At 40.5% G+C, this 22,461-nt stretch overlaps 1 protein-coding gene across 1 annotated transcript in view; it reads left to right on the forward strand.

Annotated features, from left to right (window-relative positions):
* The window catches only part of KCNH8 (potassium voltage-gated channel subfamily H member 8), a 534,349-nt gene that overhangs the window by 288,796 nt on the left and 223,092 nt on the right, over positions 1-22,461 (forward strand). Inside the window, 1 exon segment of the mRNA XM_073568115.1 lies at positions 21,704-21,831. Coding sequence (XP_073424216.1) covers positions 21,704-21,831 — 128 coding nt within the window.

Raw genomic sequence — 22,461 nt, forward strand, 5'->3', positions numbered from 1 at the left:
CAGATCACTTCTGAATTATGGTGTATAATGAAAAATGATTTCAGAGATTAGGTTGGATTATTTAAAGTAAATTGGTCTTAAACTGCAATATTTAACTATAAATAGCCACTGAATGATGCTTTGCAACATTGAATTGTCAATTGGATGAACATGTTGATAAAAATGTCGCTAATGTTAACTTTTCCATATTACTTGACCATAGCTTTACTTCTGCATGGGTCTGCAATTCTGCAGCATGCTTTCTCTATTCTGCAGTTTATTGTTCCATAGATCACCCATGGTAAAGCAAATATGAAAATCATAAGGAAATATTAAATGTGTGAATATGTCCATAAGTTCATGCTTAAAGGAACACTGCCATATATATTTTTCATTGATTAAAAAGTAGTCATGAGCAAGCATACTCATTACTCGAGATTTCCTGAGCATGCTCAGGTGATCTCCGAGTATTTGGATGTGCGCGGAGAATTAGTTGCATGATTTGTGGCTGCTAGACAGCCTGAATACATGTGGGGATTGCCTGTTTGTTAGGAAATTCCCACATGTATTCAGGCTGTCTAGCAGCTGCAAATCATGCAGCTACGGCGACAGAAACTAATTCTCCGAACACATCCAAATACTCGGAGATCACCCGAGCATGCTCGGGAAATCTCGAGTAACGAGTATACTCGCTCATCACTATTAAAAAGCAATATGAGAGTATTAAATGAAATTTTAAAAATATATTGGTGGTTTATTTTCATGATAGAATTTTTCCAGTTCACTTCAAGTTTCTGTCCAGCATTCTTTCTCTGGTCTTTGTTAGCAAAACAGGGCAGGTTTTCTAAAAGAGCTTGATGAGAGGATAAGAATGATTTTTAATGGAACCAATGTTATATATAAAAGAATCATTACTCATCTTTCCCAATCATCTTCATTTCCCATTCCAATGCCTATTTTATACCTGCTGGATTCTAATTCCTGTGTTGCTTCTCAACTCATCAAAAATGCCATCTTGGCCAATCAATGATTGCATTGATCATCCACTTCATATTCATGTTAAGAACCTATAACTCTGCCCGTCACCTCGCCAAACAGACCTACTTCACCACCCTGATCTCCTCACTATCCAACAACCCCAAGAAAATTTTTGAGACCTTTCACTCCCTCCTCAGGCAAAAAGCACAAGCCCCTATCACAGACATTTGTGCTGATGACCTGGCCTCCCACTTTATAGAGAAAATAGATCACATCTGTCAGGAAATCCGCTCCCAACCACTAAGTGCTGTGACTCCCATCCCTCTCTGCATTTCCCCTGGCTCACTCTCCACACTCGACCCATCCTCCAAAAACAACTACAGACCAGTCTCCAATCTCCCCTTCATCTCTAAACTCTTGGAGGCCCTAGTCTACTCCCGCCTTACCCGTTACCTCTTCACTCATTCCCTCCTAGACCCTTCACAGTCTGGCTTCCGCCCCCTACATTTGACTGAAACTGCACTCATCAAAGTTACCTTCTAACAGAAAAATGTAAAGGTGAACGCTCTCTGCTCATTCTTTTTGACCTTTCTGCAGCTTTCGACACTATTGACCATCGTCTCTTACTCTCTAGGCTCCAGTCACCATGCATTAAGGACACTGCTCTCTCCTGATTCTCTTCCTATCTTTCTGACCACTCATTCAGTGTTTTGTTCGCTGGCTCCACTTCATCTCCTCTTCCTCTCACTGTTGGGGTACCTCAGGGCTCAGTCCTTGGCCCCCTTCTCTTCTCTCTCTACACGGCCCCAATTGAAAAGACCATCAGCAGATTTGGCTTTCAATACCATCTTTATGCTGATGACACACAACTATACACATCATCCCCTGACCTTACCTCCACTGTACTACAGAATGCCAGTGACTGTCTGTCCGCAGTCTCCAATATCATGTCTGTTCTCTATCTGAAACTCAACCTCCCCAAAACTGAACTTCTGCTCCCGCCATCTACTAACCTCCCTAAACCAGACATTTTCCTCTCTGTGGGTGGCATCATAATAACACCCAGAAAGCAGGCACACTGTCTGGGTATTATATTTAACAACAATCTCTCATTCACATCCCATATACAATCTCTTGCCTGCTCTTGCCGCTTACACCTAAAGAACATCTCTAGAATCCACCCTTTTCTCACCCTAGAAGCGACAAAAACCTTTACTGTTGCCTTGATCCACTCCCGACCGGACTACTGCAATGCTCTATTAATTGGTCTCCCAGTTATTCAACTTCTCCTCTCCAGTCAATACTTAATGCAGCAGCCAGGATCATCCATCTGGTTTTCGGTACTTGGATGCGTCTGCTCTTCGCCAATCGTTACATTGGCTGCCCATTCATTATAGGATCCAATTCAAAGTACTTGCTCTCACCCACAAAGCTCTCCACAGTGCAGCACCCCACTACATCTCCTCCCTCATTTCTGTCTATCGGCCTAACCGACCGCTGCACTGCAAATGACTTTCGACTAACCTCCGCACTAATCCGTACCTCCCACTCCCAACTCCAAGACTTCTCTTGTGCAGTGCCAATCCCCTGGAATGCTCTACCCCAAGAAATTAGGACTATCCACAATTTGCATAGTTTTAGGCGCTCCCTCAAAACACATTTGTTCAGAGCAGCCTTTCACGATCACTAATCAAAGTCATTTTTGTGAAAGTGTGAAGGTGTAGCCCATTACCTATCCCCATCTATTCCCCACCCACTCCCTCAAGATGGCTGGACCAGATTTGTATTTACACACCTGTACTTTTTATCTCCCCCACCTCATTGTAGATTGTAAGCTGTCACGAGCAGGGTTGTCTAATTTTGCTTTAATTATTGTATTGTTAACGTTGTTACTTATGACTTGTGTTTTGAAACTGTTAAACATTAAAGCGCTGCGGAATATGTTGGCGCTATATAAAGATTATTATTATTAGTGAAGTGGACATTTTCTATCATCTTTGTTGTGTCACTACTAAAGGTACTGTCACACTTAGCGATGTACCAGCGATCCCGACCAGCAATATGACACGGTCAGGATCGCTGGTACATCGCTAAGTGGTCGCTAGTGAGCTGCCACACAGGCAGATCTCACCTGCGACATCGCTGGGGACGGGGGTCGCTACTTACCCATCACACTAGGCGATCCTGCATCCTCCCGCCCGGCTCCACACTCGTCGTTCGTCTGTCCACAGGAAGCACCGCAGGAAGCTGATGACGAGAAACAGTCCTGGACGTTCTCGCGCAATCAGCGATAACCAGCGGGGGAGCGGGTCGTAGGTATCAGACACAGCAATGTCGCTAGCAATATCGCTATAATGTCACAAGTTATAGCGATATTGCTAGCGATATCGCTTAGTGTGACAGTACCTTAAGACCTAGGAGTTAATTCAACCTTCCTAAAAATATTTGTCCAACCAATAGGCAAACAAGGAAAGAAGTAAAGCCCACTTGAATTTGATTAAATTCAGCTTGACCCACTGATATCAATGGGATTGGCTGACCATCTGATGTGTGTAGTGGCTTGCCTACTCTCCCCTGACAGATGTGGATGATTGAGTTCACATGCCTGAACCTTTTTATTCTGTGGAAGTGAAGTTGTTCCCAATGTATCTGATAGTGACTTTCTCCTCTCATCCCATTGAAAGCACAAGATAATATGTATGGGAGAGTCAGTAGAGATGTTAGTTGAATGAGTATACAGCTACTGTAACTGCTATGTAATATGTCCAATATAGGGTGACCCTTTCCCAAGAGATGTCTGACTTGTCTAGACCATGTTTATCTAGTTCTATGAAGAGAGAAAATAAAGTTATTCATGCATTCATTCTGATCCTTTAGTTTACTTTTTATTCTTGAGATTTAAGTCTTTGTGCTAACTGCAAGAAAACGCTGATATATAATATTCAATGTGGAGTTACATAGAGCTTAAAAAAATAAAAAATTCTAAAAAATGTTGTTTTTTTAATTTTAAGTTTAAAAAATACCCCTTTCTACCAGAGGAGTCCTTTCAGCAATTTAACTGGTTGACATATTGAAGGAAGTTAAAGTGTGCCTGTCACTAAGTTTTTGCTATGTAATCTGAAAGTATCATAGTCTAGAAGCAGAGACCCTGATTGCAATGATGTATCACTCTGTTTTGATGTTTTAATACCATTAATGTTAATGTTTTATCAGCAGAAAACTGTCCTCATGTATCCTAGTCCAACCATGCCCCCAAGCACTAATTTGCAACCCTCTGTCACTATACAATTTTCATAGAAACCTGTGGTTTTGGCAGGATTACACACGGCTCAACAGCTGAACTGTGCTAGATCAACAAAAGGGAAAACTGTGATTCCATCATAACCTGCTGCACCAAGTATACCAAGTTATACATTACTGGAATTGGGATCTTTGTCCCAACCTCATGTGGCAGTCAGATTACATAGCCAAAATCTGCTGACAGATTCCCTTTAAGGAGTTATATCACTTCAATTTCTCACCAATGAAGATTACTAATAATGAGGTGCAGCTAATCTTTTCATTACCTGAATAAAAGTGGAAATGAATTGCTCCCCTTCTGTATCTAAATATTCAATTGAAGGCAGCATGACACTTTAATGCAATAATCTTTCAAACCTGCGAACTGAAGCTCGTTTTCTAGCAATTTGTCCACTAAAAATAATTGAATACAATTAAAACTTATAATTTGACCAAATATGCCCATTATTTGTTATCCACATGGCATCAGGATTCTGAATATTTAAGGAATATACATCAAAAGATATCAACAAAGCAAAAGAAATGTATGCTGCAAGGAAAATAGTTAATTGTATATGTTGATATACTCCTAGCATTCAAAGAGCTTTTTTCACCATGTAAATACTATATTGTATATTAATAAATAGATGTCTTTGCATGTTATAATAGCAAGAAACACAGAAATATGTAATTGATTGCTATTAGGTGTTTCTCTTTTTCCATTTTGCTTTACATCAAAAGTTACTACCTATGACAGTATAATCTCTTATCGATCCTTGTATCAGAAGGGGATCCTAGCTTTCGAACTTTCAGGCAACCATTAAATCAGTTTTATCAGTATTGACCAATTAAAAATGTACAAGGGATCATAGCTCTATTATATAAAATGTTTTACTAGAATGCACATTGTTGTACTTATGTAACCATTGCAGTCAAAATTATTCAACCTCCAATACAAATTAAGTTATTACAAATTTTCTGCTGTTTGTAATAAAGTAATAGAAACAAATTTAAGTAGCTCAAAATAACTAATACAACAAGTGCCACTTACTGACTACTGCACTGTCAGAATTATTCAACTGCTTTATGAAAAAAGTTTTATTAATAATAATAATAATAGTATTAACCTTTATGTATCTAATGCCAAGGAAACTTAGCCCATTCCTCATGAGAATTTACCATTGGTTCACTAATATTCTGAAAATTGCTGAAATTGCTTCTTCTAATCCCACCAAAGATTTTCTATGGGATCCAAGTCAGGCACTTGTGAGCACCCTGTGTCTGCCATACAATGTGCCATACACTTTGGAAGGGTACGTGAAGGGGTAATAATTTCACAAAATATTTTCCTATGTGGGATGACAATTTATCTTGAAACTGCTGGTCGTAACATAGAATCTGTAACAGAATCACTCGGCCAACTCTTATGTTTCATTTATACATGTTAAAGACATTTGTCTCCTTGACCCATCTCACTTAAGGGTCCAGGAGTGACTTAAAAATAGTTACACCTTGGAAGAGACCGAGGTTTCTGTCAAGTCTGGAGAAGCTACCAGTTTTAGCTTAAGAGCTTGCTTTCCATAACTAACAAGATTGAAAATCTTCTGCAAATCATTAATTTACAGTATTTTAAATTCCACAGGAAGACATTATTTTCTTTCTTCAATTAAATTGTCAGCATAAGGTCATTCAGCATAATTTGGTACTGCCAAGGGTTTAAACGGAAGTGAAGATGAAAACTGCTTTTTCTCATCCAACATATTTCTTCATACACCCAGTGGTGCTATCTAAAAATTGTTTCCGCTCTATTAAGCATTGTGTTAAACCAGTCTAAAATGATAAATCCATTTTCTGATTTTTAAACTAGCAAGATATTCTGTCTGAGTCTATTAGGAGAAAGAACAATTGTAAAAAGAAATAAGAATATGTGATTCTTAGGGCCTCTTTACTTAAAATGATTGCTTTAAATTTAAAAGAGCAGACACATGAAAAAATGATATGCATTTAGATTCACCAATTTTCATGCAGATAGTAGATGTTTGTTTTTCAAACTCTATATATAAATTTCAGATTTCCTACCCATGTAATTGGATATTATACTGTTCCATTTACTGCAATATCGATGTTTATTGCTTTGAAACATCTGTTATATTTCATTATCTTATTGTTCTAAGAAATTTGAGTACCGGTAGTTCAAAACTGGCTGTTTCTCCTGTCAATGACCAGACACATTTTAATTTCCTGAACCCTCATGCATTGTTCACCCTATGTTTTTAATTGGTATGTCTACTGAATACTCACTGAACCCCTGAACCCTCATGCATTGTTCACCCTCTGTTTTTAATTGGTATGTCTACTGAATACTCACTGAACCCCTGAACCCTCATGCATTGTTCACCCTCTGTTTTTAATTGGTATGTCTGCACTCTGTTTTTTCCCCTAACTTTAATTTCATGTGTCATATTTCAAATTTACTGTATGCATATTGATTTACCCATGCTCCTCACACCTTCCATCCTTCCATCTTATCCCACCTCTTTCTTCAACTTTGATGCTAGTCAAATGTCCCATTAACTGCAATCTGTTAATTGCTCCCTGCTGTGAACCGTCCTCCAGCCCCCTTCGCCTCCTCCCTCCCTCAATCACCTGGCTTCATTTCATGGACATTTGAATGGTATAAAGGTACTGTCACACTTAGCGATGTACCAGTGATCCCAACCAGCGATATGATGCGGTCAAGATCGCTGGTACATCGCTAAGTGGTCGCTAGTGAGCTGCCACACAGGCAGATCTCACCAGTGACATCGCAGGGGTCGGGGGTCGCTACTTACGTGTCAGACGAGGCGATCCTGATGTCCCCCCGCCCGCGTCCACGCGTCGCTCGTCGTCACAGCAGGAAGTGCAGCAGGAAGATGACGATGAGAAACGGCTCAGGACGTTCTCGCGCGATCAGCGATAACCAGCGGGGGAGTGGTCGGAGGTAAGTATCAGACATAGCGATATCGCTAGCAATATCGCTATAATATCACAAAAACCAGTGACGTTATAGGGATATTGCTAGCGATATCGCTTAGTGTGACAGGCCCTTAAGTTTGAGCAGAGCAGGTCAGATATGACCTTGGTCAGATATGACATCATTTGAAGTGACATATTTAAAGTGATACATGAGAAATATACCAGAAATAGTCCAGAAATCGGTCAGACTGTAAGACTACCCACTGCTTTCTTACTTTACTTGCTTTTTTTCTCTGCTCTTTAACCATGCTCACATTTGTCCTCACCGTTTTTGCTCCACTAGTCTTCACTCTCCTTCGCTATTCCCAAACCCCTGCACCCTCAAACCAAATAACTATCTCCCCCTCTCTCTTACCCCCCACCTCACTTTATCTGCAGACATACTCCTTAACCTCAGACCTCTCCTACTAAAATACAATACAAGACGATCACTCTCCTTCGCCCACCTGCTTTCCCTTTCTCTGCTTCTTCTCACTGCTGGTGACATATCCCCCAATCCTGGCCCCCCTGCCTCATACATCCCACTAATCCCCACCCCTATCTTTCTCACACTAAGACAAACTACCACAATCCCTCACACTTAAAACCTGTGCCACTGACCCCCTCCCTCCCGCTTTCTGGAGCACTTTGGAATGTTTGCTCCATCTGCACAAGCTCCACGTGATCCACGACCTCGTTACCTCCCGCAACCTTTCCTTCCTGGCCCTCACTGAGACCTGGCTGACACCCCCTGACACAGCCTCTCCGGCCACACTGAGTTATGGCGGCCTCCACTTTACCCACACTCCTCGCACTGGCAACAGACAAGGTGGAGGAGTGGGTTTCCTCCTTTCTAAAAACTGCTCCTTCAACCCTATCCAACCCCCACCCTCCCTTATCCTTCCTTCTTTCGAGGTTCACTCTATCCGTATTTACTTTCCCTCTAATCTCCAAATGGATGTCATATACCGACCACTGGGCTCAGCCACTGCCTTTATCGACCAATTCTCCACCTGGCTCCTCCACTTTCTGTCTGCTGACATCCCCACCATCATCATGGGGGACTTCAACATCCCCATTGACACCCCCCAGCCAGCAGCCTCCAAACTCCTGTCACTTACCTCATCCTTCGGACTTACTCAGTGGTCCTCTACAGCCACCCACACAGATGGACATACATTAGACCTCATCTTCACCCGCCTCTGTTCCTTATCTAATCTCACAACCTCTCCCTTCCCCCTATCTGACCACCATCTACTCACCTTCTCATCCTTGTCCTTCTCACCTGCCCCCCATGTCCAGCCACTAGCACATCCTCGCAGAAACCTCGCACACCTAAACATCCACAGACTCTCAGACTCTCTTCTACCTCTGTCCTCCATATCTTCACTCCACAACATGGACAGTGTCACCGCTTTCTACAACGCCACCCTCACATCAGCCATAGACTCAGTCACTCCTCTCATGCATGGCAAAGTGCGACAAACCAATAGGCAACCCTGGCACAACAACCTCACCAAAAAACTTCGACAAGCTTCCAGGGTCGCAGAGTAGCGTTGGAAGAAAACACGCCTGCCAGACGACTTCACTGCTTTCAAACAAGCTACACTTGCCTTTAAATCAGCTCGCACCTCTGCTAAACAGACCTATTTCACAAACCTTGTCTCTTCATTATCCCACAACTCAAAACAACTGTTCAGCACATTCAACTCTCTCCTCCGCCCACCACTGCCACCTCCAACTCCCCTCATCTCTGCTGAGGACTTTGCCACCTACTTCAAAAACAAGATTGACTAAACAAGGCAAACCTTTAGAGTTCCACCACCCCAACCACTCCACATACCAGACCTCTGCCCTTCCCTAATAACCTCCCTCTCCAACATCACTGAAGGAGAGCTTACTCATCTTCTTTCCAAATCACACCTCACCACCTGTGCACTTGACCCTATCCCTTCACACGTGCTCCCCAACCTCACTAACATGATCATTCCAGCCCTAACCCATCTCTTCAACCTATCCCTAACTTCTGGTACCTTCCCCTCTGCCTTCAAACATGCCACCATAACACCCATCCTCAAAAAATCAAACCTTGACCCAACTGGTATGCCCAGCTATCGCCCCATATCACTGCTCCCGTTTGCTTCCAAACTCCTTGAACAGCATGTCCATGCTCAACTTTCCTCCCACCTCTCATGTAACTCCCTCCTTGACATCTTCCAATCTGGCTTCCGCCCCCACCACTCCACTGAAACTGCCCTGACCAAAATTACTAATGACTTACTCACAGCCAAAGCTAACAGGCAGTTCTCCATCCTCCTCCTTCTTGACCTGGCTTCTGCCTTTGAGACAGTTGACCACTGCTTATGGCTACAGATTCTTTCTTCCCTTTGCATCAAAGACCTTGCCCTGTCCTGGATTTCCTCATACCTTTCTGACCGCACAGTCAGCGTTTACCACACCCACACTACCTCTTCTTCCTGCCCCCTCTCTGTTGGAGTCTCCCAAGGCTCTGTCCTGGGACCCCTACTTTTTTCCATCTATACTCCTGGCCTAGGGCAACTCATAAAGTCCCATGGCTTCCAGTACCACCTGTATGCAGATGACACTCAGATCTACCTCTCTGGCCCAGATGTCACCTCTCTACTGTCCAGAATCCCGGAGTGTCTATCAGCCATATACTCCTTTTTCACCTCTCGCTTCCTAAAACTCAATGTAGACAAAACTGAACTCATTATCTTTCCTCCATCTCACGAATCTTCCCTACCCAATCTATCTATTATGGTAAACAGCCTCATGCTCTCTCCCGCACCTGAAATCCGCTGCCTCGGAGTAACTCTCGACTCTGCCCTGTCCTTCAAACCACACATCCAATCTCTTGCCACCTCCTGTCGCCTCCAACTCAAAAATATTTCCAGAATCCATCCCGTCCTCAGTCCTCAATCTGCTAAAACTCTTGTACATGCCCTCATCATCTCCAGCCTTGACTACTGCAACACTCTCCTCTGTGGCCTCCCTGCTAACTGTCTTGCACCACTCCAGTCTGTTCTCAGTTCTGCAGCCCGACTAATCTACCTCTTTCCTCGCTACTCCCCTGTCTCCCCCTCTGCAAATCCCTCCATTAGCTCCCAATTCCCCAACGAATTCAGTTCAAACTATTAACACTGACCTACAAAGCCATCCACAACCTTTCCCCTCCCTATATCTCTGAACTAATCTCCCAATATCTTCCCTCACTTAATCTTTGATCCTCCCAACATCTCCTACTCTCCTCCACACTTATTTGCTCCTCACACAACCGCCTCCAAGATTTCTCCCGAATATCCTCTATCCTCTGAAATGCCATGCCTCAACACGTCTGATTATCCACCACCCACGGATCCTTCAAACGGAACCTGAAAACCCATCTTTTCAGGAAAGCTTACAGCCTGCAATGACCATTTTGCCGCCTCACCACAGCCTGAGCTGCCGCCTCATCACTACCAGAGCTGCTGCACCCCCGACCTTCTGTCTCTTCCCCATTATCCCGTAGAATGAAAGTCCGCAAGGACAGGGTCCCCTCCCCTCTGTACCAGTCTGTCATTGTAAATTTGTTTACTGTTAACGATATCTATAACTTTGTATGTAACCCCCTTCTCATGTACAGCACCATGGAATTAATGGTGCTATATAAATAAATAATAATAATAATAATTTGTTTTACCGGTGTGGTGTTGAGTTTTTTCTTGCACAGATGCTTTTGTAATTTTTGCATTTTTTTCATGACATGCGGCACCTAACTTTTATGTCTTTTCTCTGCTCATGTATTTATATTTTCCCAGATACTGGAGAAAATGTAAAAAAAAAAAGGAAATGTGTCTGTTTTTGATATTTTTAACACCACAAAGTCAAGCTAAAATGCATTTAAAATTCCGTTTTCCTTTCTGTTACAATAATTTTTTTGATATGCACTGTATATCTCATTAAGATAAGTGCCTTATCAGAACTTAGCGATCATGCGAATGCTGATATGAGAGGAAGAAGCTCTAACTCGCTTCCAGATCTGTACAAAAAATGTTCAGGCACCGCTGTCTCAAAAGTATTTAGGAAGGTAGTGACAGTATTAAACTATGTCTGCCTTTTCTAAGGTGAGTTTTATTAAAGTTATATTGAGAAGTCAGCAAGTGGAAATAGAAAAGATGGACCACATGTCGGTTTATCCCAAACCTTGATCACTGCTTATGTCCCTTGGTTCATCGCAGATGCAGGGGCTGACTGTATACGCCCTGAACCATAGAACATAGGCCGTTATCAAAACAAAACTTTGGCCAACCTTTTTATTTTCATATGCTGACTTATCAATAAGACTTTAATGGCATTTTTAAGTGAGTATTATGGTATTGTACATAATGGTTTATAACAGTGTTTCCCAAACTCCAGTCCTCGCGGACCCCAACATGTCAAGTTTTCAGGATTTCCTTAGTATTTCACAGGTGATGGAAGTATCATCGAGGCATCAGGAATTCCCTCACATGTGTAACACTATAGAAATCCTGAAAACATGACCTGTTGGGGTCCACGAGGGCTAGAGTTTGGAAACCACTGGTTTAGAGGGACATCTACTAGCAAACTGAACCACTGTCTTCTAGCTATGAGTGCCAGGCATAAATTTGACTTATCTCAGAGAGCCAACTTCGAATTTTACAGTTGCGTGATCTCCTTGCAGCTCACAGCTCAACAAGGGTATTCTGAAGACCATTGCAGAGTCATAGGTGAATCACCCACATATTTAAAATATTTATTGGTTTGAAAATAGTTAATGTTAACTATCAAACAATAAAACCAAAAAAAGGAAAAATGGAAATCACCTGCTAGGGACCAAGTCTGAAGTCAACTGGCTAAGAGAAGTCTAACATGAAGTGTAACATGACGACTACCAACATTACCTCATGCAATGATAGGGCACTTGTTAAGTCTATGAAAGGTAAATGCTATTGAAAGATCTTATAGGGAATCTGCCACCTGTACATGCAGCCGTAACTGTGGACGTGGCATAAAGATGAAGAAGCTAAGTAGAAAGATAAATAGGTTTGTAAGAAAAGAGGTGTGCAACTAGTGGTTGGCATTTATTTCTACATGCCCATTTATGCAGAAAAGCCTGTCATTCACTGAATGGGACCCCACTGGTTTTATCTGCACAGAAATACCAGGTATATACATTAATAAAATGCAAGTTTTACTGAAAATTTTCCCACAAAAAATATATATCAACCAGTTCAGCTCTTCTGGCTCTATAACATCATGATCTTGACTCCAGAGCAGATACCATTTTCCACACACTATGACAGGTTCCCTTTTAAGACCATGGTAACAAATAATTTTAAAAAATTGTAGAATGTGTGTACTTAGCAAAATCCTGCTGACTGATTCTCTTTAATCAATATCTCACTGAACACAAGAACTATGTCCAAAATTTTGACAAAGCTGAGTTTCATGAATCATTTTTTAACCCATATCATGAAAGTAATGATAATAATATAACATTTACTACAAAATCTTGAGATTTACTCAAATTAGCTGGTGAAAAATGAATACATTCCACAATAAAAACTACTTTGTCTTGTATTTTGCATGACCACTGCAAATTTTAAGGAAATTTTAAGTACGTCACCAAAGTCTAAGCATGGAATGAATAAGCTGGTGACATATTGTAGCATTTATCTTTTTTCATTCTTCAAGAATGACCTCTTTTAGAGCCTGGATGGAAAGTGATTCTCAACTTTTCTCTTCAGAATTCCTCATAGGTGTTTTGGTTGGATTCAGATCTGGAAACATATGAGGCCATTGAATCACTTTCACCCTGTTCTTTGTCTTAAATGCAACAGATAGTTTTTTTGGTCATCGTCTTATTGGAAAAGTGTTTATTTACCAAGGGCACAGAGTTATGGTATCATCTTCACTTTCAATTTATAGCAGTACATCAGTGAACTCATGATACCATCAATGAAATGAAGCTCCCTGACATCAGCAGCACTTATGTAGCCACACATAAGGACACTCCCACCATATTAAACTATAGGCATCATGCATTTAAAAAAATGCATGGTGACTACAGTGAAACATGGTTGTGGCAGTGACATTATGTGGGGCTTAATGAGTGTTCTTGGTGTCAGGGAGCTACATTTCATTTATGGTATAATGAATTTACAGATCTAGTCTTCTGCTTTATATTGAAGGAGAAGATACTACAATCCAATCTGTGCCCTTGGTATATGCGCATTTTTCTAAATATGTCACCAACTTGTTCATTCTATGCCTATAAGACTTGGTGCTGTCCTCAAAAATAATGGATGTAAAAAAATGGTAGATGTAGTGGCTATTGATTTGGGGTGTATTTATTTTTGCATAAAATAATTTGTCTAAAACTGAAGATTTTGTAATAAAATGTATATTATTAGCCTGACTTTGATGAAAGGAGTTAAAAAAAAGTTCTATGAAATTCAGTCTTGTTAAACTTGTTAAATTGTTCTTTTGTTCAGAGCGATATTGATTACAGTCTTACTTTTCAAAGGGGTGTATTCATGAATCCTGAGCACTCTATATGCTGCTGTCAGTCACTGACAGCAGCATTTGAATAACCTGTTTGCCAGTGCACTCACTATGGGGATTTGCTGAAGTGCAGCCTCTGGCTGGGTTTCATAGGAGAGCAGAAATTGGTATACATACTGCAATACTATTAATTTTGAATTTATGGCCAGGAAATACCCTGGATCTCAATCACATTGGGTGCCTTTAACCAATTCTCAAAAAGCAGGTGGACAAGTATTAGTGTCAGTTAGTAGTCTGGGTTGACAATTTCTTAGACCTGTAACTTTCTTCTTTTTTCTTTAGCTGACCTGTATGTTGGGTTTGCGTTTTGAATTTTGAGCAGTGGTCTTTTTGATGCCATTTCTGTTAAATATGATGTTTTTGAGGTTTCTATTGCAGTTTGGGGAAGTGTGGCAACCATTAAATGGCAATTCTGATGTTTAGAATTCTTTTTGGAGGGGGCATTTAACTTATGTAAGCAGCGGGTCTGACATAGCTGTCAAGATAATGAGACAGCAGAAAGCCCAAATTCAGTCAACTCCAGAGCTATTGTCACTAAGTCAAACAGGAATGTTTTTCTTCATGTATACAGTGGCATGTAAAATTTTTGCACCCCTGGTCAAAATTAGTTATTGTGAACTGTTAAGCAACTTGAAGATTAAATTATCCCTAAAAGGGCTAAAGTTAAAGATGGCACATTTACTTTGTATTTTAAGCAAAAAAATATATTGTCATTTTTTACATTTTAAAAATTATAAAAAGAAAAATGTGCCAATGCAAAAGGATTAGCACCCTTGGAGATTTGTGTGCTAACATAACTTTGATCAAGGTTTCAGACCTTAACCCCTTTCTGACATCAGACGTACTATCCTGTCCATGGGACCCGGGCTCCTATGCCCATGGACGTGATAGTACGTCTAGCACGATCAGCGGTGCTCACGTGGTGAGCGCCGCTGATTGCGGCTGGGTGTCAGCTGATTATCACAGCTGACACCCGGCACAATGTTAACCCGACATGTTAACCCCTTGTACACCGCGATCAAACACGATTGCAGTGTACCGGGGGTTAAAGGGAAGCATCGGCAGGGAGGAGGCACCCTCCGTGCTTCCCTGTGCCCTCCACAGCAGCGCAATGTGCAGCGCTGCTGCAGGGGTCTACATCCCTGCAGGTCCCCAAATCCAAGATGGCGATGAGGACCTTCGGGGCCTGCAGGGAGCTGGCTTTCTCATTGCCTGCAAAGCGCAGGCACGAGAAAGCCTTGTGCAGTGCCTGTGACAGATCGCTGATCTGTCACAGTGATCTGTGATGTGACAGATCAGCGATCTGTCACAGGACTGTGATGTCCCACCTGGGACAATGTAACAAGGTTAAAAAAATAAAAAAGTGTAAAAATAATTTTTAAAAAATCGCTAAATAAAATAATTAAAAAATATTCCCTAATAAATTCATTTTTTGGAAATAAAAAAAAACAATAAAAGTACACATATTTGGTATCGCCGCGTCTGTAACGACCCACCCTATAAAACTGTCCCATTAGTTAACCCCTTTAGCGAGCCCCTTAATAAATAAAAATAAAAAACGATGCAAAAAATAATGATTTATTATCATACCACCGAACAAAAAGTGCAATAACACGCGATCAAAAAGACACATATAAATATCCATGGTACCGCTGAAAACAGCATCTTGTCTCGCAAAAAACGAGCCACAACACAGCATCATCATAGAAAAAATTAAAAAGTTATAGCTCGCAGAATAAAGCGATGCAAAAATAATTATTTTTTATATAAAATTGTTTTCATTGCATAGAAGCACCAAAACATAAAAAACGACATAAATTAGGTATTGCTGTAACCATACTGACCCGAAGAATAGAACTGCTTTATGAATTTTACTGCAGGCGGAACGGTGTAAGCGCACCCCCCAAAAGAAATTCATGAAACGCTGGTTCTTGTTCATTCTGCGTCCCAAAAATCGGAATAAAAAGCGATCAAAAAATGTCACGTGCCCGAAAATGGTACCAATAAAAACGTCAACTCATCCCGCAAAAAATAAGACCTAACATGACTTGGTGGGTCAAAATATGGAAAAATTATAGCTCTCAATATGTGGTGATGAAAAAACTATTTTTACAATAAAAAGCGTCTTTTAGCGTGTGACAGCTGCCAAATATAAAAACCCGCCATAAATAGTAAATCAAACCCCCTGTTATCACCCCCTTAGTTAGGGAAAAATAATAAAATTATTTATTTCCATTTTACCATTAGGGTTAGGGCTAGGGTTAGGGCTAGGGCTAGGGTTAGGGTTAGGGTTAGGGCTAGGGTTAGGGCTAGGGTTAGGGCTGAGATTAGGGGTGTGTTGGGGTCAGGGTTGGAGTTAGGATTGGGGGGTTTCCACTGTTTGGGCATATCAGGTGCTCTCCAAATGCAACATGGCGTCTGATCTCCATTCCAGCCAAATCTGCGTTGAAAAAGTCAAATTGTGCTCCTTCCCTTCCAAGCTCTGCCATGCGCCCAAACAGTGTTTTACCCCCGCATATCGGGTATCAGCCTACTCAGGACAAATTGCAAAACAACTTTTGGGGTCCAATTTCTCCTGTTACCTGTAGGAAAAGAAAAAAAATTGGTGACTAAATGATCATTTTTGTGGAAAAAATACGATTTTTTTATTTTCATGCCCGGGCGTTATAAACTTCTGTGAAGCACTGGGGGGTTCAAAGTGCTCACCTCACATCTAGATAAGTTCCTTAGGGGGTCTAGTTTCCAAAATGGTGTCATTTGAGGGGGTTTTCTACTGTTTAGGTACATTAGGGGCTCTCCAAAGGCAACATGACACCCGCAGACCATTCCATCAAAGTCTGCATTCCAAAACATCACTACTTCCCTTCCGAGTCCCAACGTGTGCCCATACAGTAGTTTTCTCCCACATATGGGATATTAGCGTACTCAGGACAAATTGGACAACAACTTTTAGGGTCCAATTTTTCCTGTTACCCTTGGGAAAATAAAAAAATTTAAAAAATGGGGACTAAAAGATCATGTTTGTTGAAAAAATACAATTTTTTATTTTCACGCCCGGTCGTTATAAACTTCTGTGAAGCACTGGGGGGTTCAAAGTGCTCACCACACATCTAGATAAGTTCCTTAGGCGGTCTAGTTTCCAAAATGGCATCATTTGTGGGGGGTTTCCACTATTTTGGTACATCAGGGGTTTTCCAAACGCGACATGGTGTCTGATCTGAATTCCAGCCAAAAGCGTCAAAAGGCGCTGCTTCCCTTCTGAGCTCTGCCATGCGCCCAAATAGTAGTTTACCCCAACATGTGGGGTATAAACGTACTCAGGACAAATTGCACAATAACTTTTATGGTCCTGTTACCCTTGGAAAAATAAGAATTGAGGGTGAAAAGATCATTTTTGTGGAAAAAATATGATTTTTTTAATTGTACGGCTGTACGTTATAAACTTCTGTGAATCCCTTGTGGGATCAAAGTTCTCACCATACATCTAGATAAGTTCCTTGGGGGGTCTAGTTTATCAAAATGATGTCATTTGTGGGGGGTTTCCACTGTTTTGGTACATCAGGGGTTTTCCAATCGCGACATGGTGTCCGATCTCAATTCCAGCCAAAAAATCAAATGGCGCTGCTTCCCTTCTGAGCTCTGCCATGCGCCCAAATAGTCGCTTACACCAACATATGGGGTATCAGCATACTCAGGACAAATTGTGCAATAACTTTTAGGGTCCTATTACCCTTGAGAAAATAAAAATTGGTGAAAAAACCTTTTTTTGGAAAAAATATGATTTTTTAATTGTACCGCTGTACGTTATAAACTTCTGTGAAGCCCTTGTGGGTTCAAAGCTCTCACCACATAACTAGATAAGTTCCTTGTGGGGTCTAGCTTCCAAAATGGGGTCACTTGTGGGGGGTTTCCACTGTTTAGGTACATCAGGGGCTCTCCAAACATGACATGGCATCCGATCTGAATTCCAGCCAATTTTACTTTGAAAAAGTCAAAACGGTGCTCCTTCCCTTCTGAGCTCTGCCATGTGCTGAAACAGTGGTTCCCCCCACATATCTAGTATCAGCGTACTCAGGACAAATTGCACAATAACTATTGCAGTCCAATTTCTCCTGTTACCCTTGGTAAAATAAAAAAAATTGAACCTGAAATATTTTTTTTGTGAAAAAAAGTTAAATGTTCATTTTTTTAAATATTCAAAAAATTCCTGTGACGCACCTGAAGGGTTAATAAACTTCTTGAATGTGGTTTTGAGCACCTTAAGGGGTGCAGTTTTTAGAATGGTGTCACTTTTGGGTATTTTCTTTCATATAGACCCCTCAAAGTGGCTTCAAATGTGTTGTGGTCCGTAAAAATAAAATGGTGTTGAAAAAATGAGAAATTGCTGGTCAACTTTTAACCCTTATAACTTCCTAACAAAAAAAATTTTGGTTCCAAAATTGTGCTGATGTAAAGTAAACATGTGGGAAATGTTACTTATTAAGTATTTTGTGTGCCATATCGCTGTGATTTAAGAGCATAAAAATTCAAATTTGGAAAATTGCGAAATTTTCAAAATTTTTGCCAAATTTCTGTTTTTTCCACAAATAAACGCAAGTTATTTGAATGAAATTTTACCACTAACATGAAGTACAATATGTCACGAGAAAACAAAGTCAGAATCACTGATATTCATGGAAACGTTTCAGAGTTATTACCTCATAAAGGGACAGTGGTCAGAATTGTAAAAATTGGCCCGGTCATGAACGTGCACACCACCCTTGGGGGTGAAGGGGTTAATTAGCCTGCTAGGGTTAGGACTTGTTCAATATCATTGTAAAGAAAGGCCAGGTGATGCATATTTTCCAGATTTTTAAAAACTTAGACTCCTCTAAACTTGTTCCAAAAAACAGCAGCCATGTGTTCTTCTAAGCAGCTGCCTAGCACTCTGAAAATGAAAATGGTGGAGATCCACAAAGCAGGAGAAGACTATATGAAGATAGCAACGTTTTTTCAAGTTGCCCTTTTCTCAGTTTGAAATGTAATTAAATAATGGCAGTTAACAGGAACAGTGGAGGTCAAGATTAAGTCTGGAAGACCAAGCAAAATTTTAGTGAGATCTGCTCGTAGGATTGCCATAGAGACAAATCAGAATCCTGGCTTGACTGCAAAAGAACTTTAGAAAGATTTACCAGACTTTGTAGTTGTGGTATATTGTTCAACTGTTCAGAGAGACCTGCACAAACATGGCCTTCAAGGAAGAGTCATCAGATGAAAACCTCTTCTGGATGAAAACCTCTTCTGCATTCTCACCATAAAATTCAGCATCAGAAGTATGCAAAAGAACATCTAAACAAGCTTGATGCATTTTGGAAACATGTCCGGCAGTCAATGACACAGGGAATATTTCACAGGTAGAGGGAATAATGGATTCAATTAAATTTCAACAAATTCTTGATGCAAACATAACACCATGTGTAAAAAAGTTGAAGCTGAAAAGAATGGCTTCTGCAAATGGTAATGATCCCAAACACAAGTCAAAATCCACAATAGACTACCTCAAAAGGTGCAAGCTGAAGGTTTTACAATGGCCCTCATAGCCCTCTGATATGAACATCACTGAAAATCAGTGACTAGACCTCAAAATACCAGTGCATGCAAGTGTAAGGAGGTGATGGTGTTCTTTGGACATTGTTCACATGTATTACTTGCGGTTTCAGAGTGTTTATAAATGTTAATGTGTTCATATAATGTGTGTGCACTTGATTTATGTTCTGTATAAGATTAGGAATAGCATAGGATAAAAGTGGGGAATAGAATAGTGAGGCACATTAGAGAATGGGAATGAGAATGTGAGAGTAAATATAGTTAGCATTTGGGGTTTTCCAACTGAGAGGGGTTACAGATGTTGCAGCATATAGGGATATAGGGAGGCACTTCCTGGTTTAGTTAGTCAAGATGCAGCAGTGAGCTGGGAAAGTCTGATAGCCATGGAGATAAGGTTGCTTTGGCAAGAAGGGGCCCCAGGCTAAGTGGCATGCAGGTGGTCACCAACTTAAATGGAACCATTCCAAAGAGAATTCAGGCCTACAGCCAGGATTAGGTGAAGCTGAGATGGTGAACCTTTTACCCTTTCCTTTAGAAACAGGACAAGGGGAGTTGTAGGAAGCTGGTGGGCCTAAATACACTGACAACACAGGACAGGGATTGTCCAGGAAGAGCAATGATTGCCAGGATGAAACAGGGATTGTCCAGGAAGAGCAATGATTGCCAGGAAAACAGGGAAGCCCTAGGAATATCACTATGTACGCACTGTGCTGCATCTGTAAAGTTGAACTGTTATGAATGGCTGCTGTATCTGGAGATGTTTGTGAGACCTGCAGTTCTGGAGCTAGAATGATAGAAGCAGAGGGGGCTCTGGCAACAAACGTGAGTTTGCTACACATACAGAAAAAGGGACATTGTACTTCATTTGTGGGGTGCCAGGGTGAGGGAACACCACAACTCATTGCCACGACTGCCACCCTGGCTGCCTTGCACAAGACCCAAGAATCTCACAGAACTGTAAGAATTCTCCAAGAAAGAATGGATGAAAATCCCTCAAACAAGAATTGAAAGACTCTTGGCTGGTTACAAAAAGCGTTTACAAGTTGTGATAATTGCAAAAGCCGATGCTACTAGGTACTAATCACAGCACAAAAAACAGCCAAGCAAGGGATTAATCATTCATAAATTAATTAGATAAGTATTAATATATACATAAATAAGTGAGTGTATATATACAGTGCCTTGTGAAAGTATTCGGCTCCCTGCACTTGAGGGCCACTGCACTTGGGGACACTTTCAAAGTTTTCCCAATTTTTCGGACTGACTCACCTTCATTTCTTAAAGTAATGATGGCCACTGGTTTTTCTTTACTTAGCTGCTTTTTTCTTTCCATAATCTAAATTCTAATAGTCTATTCAGTAGGACTATCAGCTGTGTATCCACCAGACTTCTGCACAACACAACTGATGGTCCCAACCCCATTTATAAGGCAAGAACTCCCACTTATTAAACCTGACAGGGCACAGCTGTGAAGTGAAAACCATTTCCGGTGACTACCTCTTGAAGCTCATCAAGAGAATGCCAAGAGTGTGCAAAGCAGTAATCAAAGCAAAAGGTGGCTACTTTGAAGAACCTAGAATATAAGATATATTTTCAGTTGTTTCACACTTTTTTGTTAATTATATAATTCCACATGTCTTAATTCATAGTTTTGATGTCTACATAGTGAATCTACAATTTTCATAGTCATGAAAATAAAGAAAACTCTTTGAATGAGGTGTGTCCAAACATTTGGTCTGTACTGTACATATATATGACAATGTTATTATATTTTGGTCCTAGTATAGTCTATAAAGTTTTCCAGGAGGAGACAGGTGGTATTTAAAAATATGTCTTGCTAAAGGTAATGTAAGTGATGCTTAAAAATGTGATTGAACTTTTGAGTTTCAACATGTTTCTGTTCTGTTTCTATAAGCAAGGGTCTGGATTATGTAGAAATAAATTGTGTTTCTTTTCTGATACACAAAAGTCAAAAGGTATAATAAATGTTTCTATTACAGCTATTCCAGACCCTTTAAATATAAATATTATTAATGAAATATTTAGGTTGCTACAATGGTCATGAAGTCATCAGTCACTTAAAGTTAACCCCCACATGAGGGCTATAATATTATTCTTCAGAATTCTTAAGAAACCCAATTATTTTTTTTCCAGGATTCCTGGATCTCGTTTTCATGCAAGAACAATTGTGAAGTCTGTCATTATATTTTATTACATGTTAAACAGAGTCATAGACATTCAGTTGCAAAAGGTTAAAGTTGCATGTGGAGATATTTAATTGCTTGTTACTTTTGATCTACAGAAAAATACAGAAGCAGAGGAAAAGCAGGGTCACATTTTGAGGCAGCAAGGAGAAGGAGTCGGGCTGTCCTTTATCACATCTCGGGTCACCTACAAAGGAGGGAAAAGAACAAATTAAAGCTTAATAAAGTAAGAACTCAATGTTTATATTATGGTAGGCTCATTATGTGATGCACATTAACACCCAAGAGGATAATCTGTCATGCAAACAGTATTTCTTAAAAATTAATTTCTGGTTGACATGTTGCTGTCTTTATAGCAGTACGATGAAAGCTTGATGAAACCGTGAACAGAAGTTATCCTCTTGGCCAGGAGAAGAGAGGGGATCTTTAGCAAAGATTTTATTGGGCACCTCATTTTGGTGCTAGGTTTTTTATGCCCTATGATACTTTTCCTCGTATTCCCACTAAATACTTTTCATGACGTTACAGTGTATTCATTCTAGCCCATTGGGCCATTTACTGAATTTTATGTTGGGGGTGGGATTGGTCCTGCATGGTCTCTTTGATCCAAATACTAAAGGGAAAATGTCTATATCTAGAACCTGAGAGAAGAAACTTGCCGGAAATGCTTGTATAATATAGCTGTGTTTGGTGCAAAACTGAATAACCTAATTCCATACAGTATTGCTCTATCTTGACTCTTGATGGGTGATCAACTGAACAGTAATGATTGTTAATGGTTGTTGCCTTTCAAACATATTGCCAGATGACACAGGCCTTATATTAATTTAGGGTATATTACTATATCGGTTTTGGC

The sequence above is a fragment of the Dendrobates tinctorius genome, unplaced genomic scaffold (genome assembly GCF_039654945.1).
Source record: "Dendrobates tinctorius isolate UK_male_01 unplaced genomic scaffold, ASM3965494v1 ptg000005l, whole genome shotgun sequence".
NCBI classification, from domain to species: Eukaryota; Metazoa; Chordata; class Amphibia; order Anura; family Dendrobatidae; genus Dendrobates; species Dendrobates tinctorius.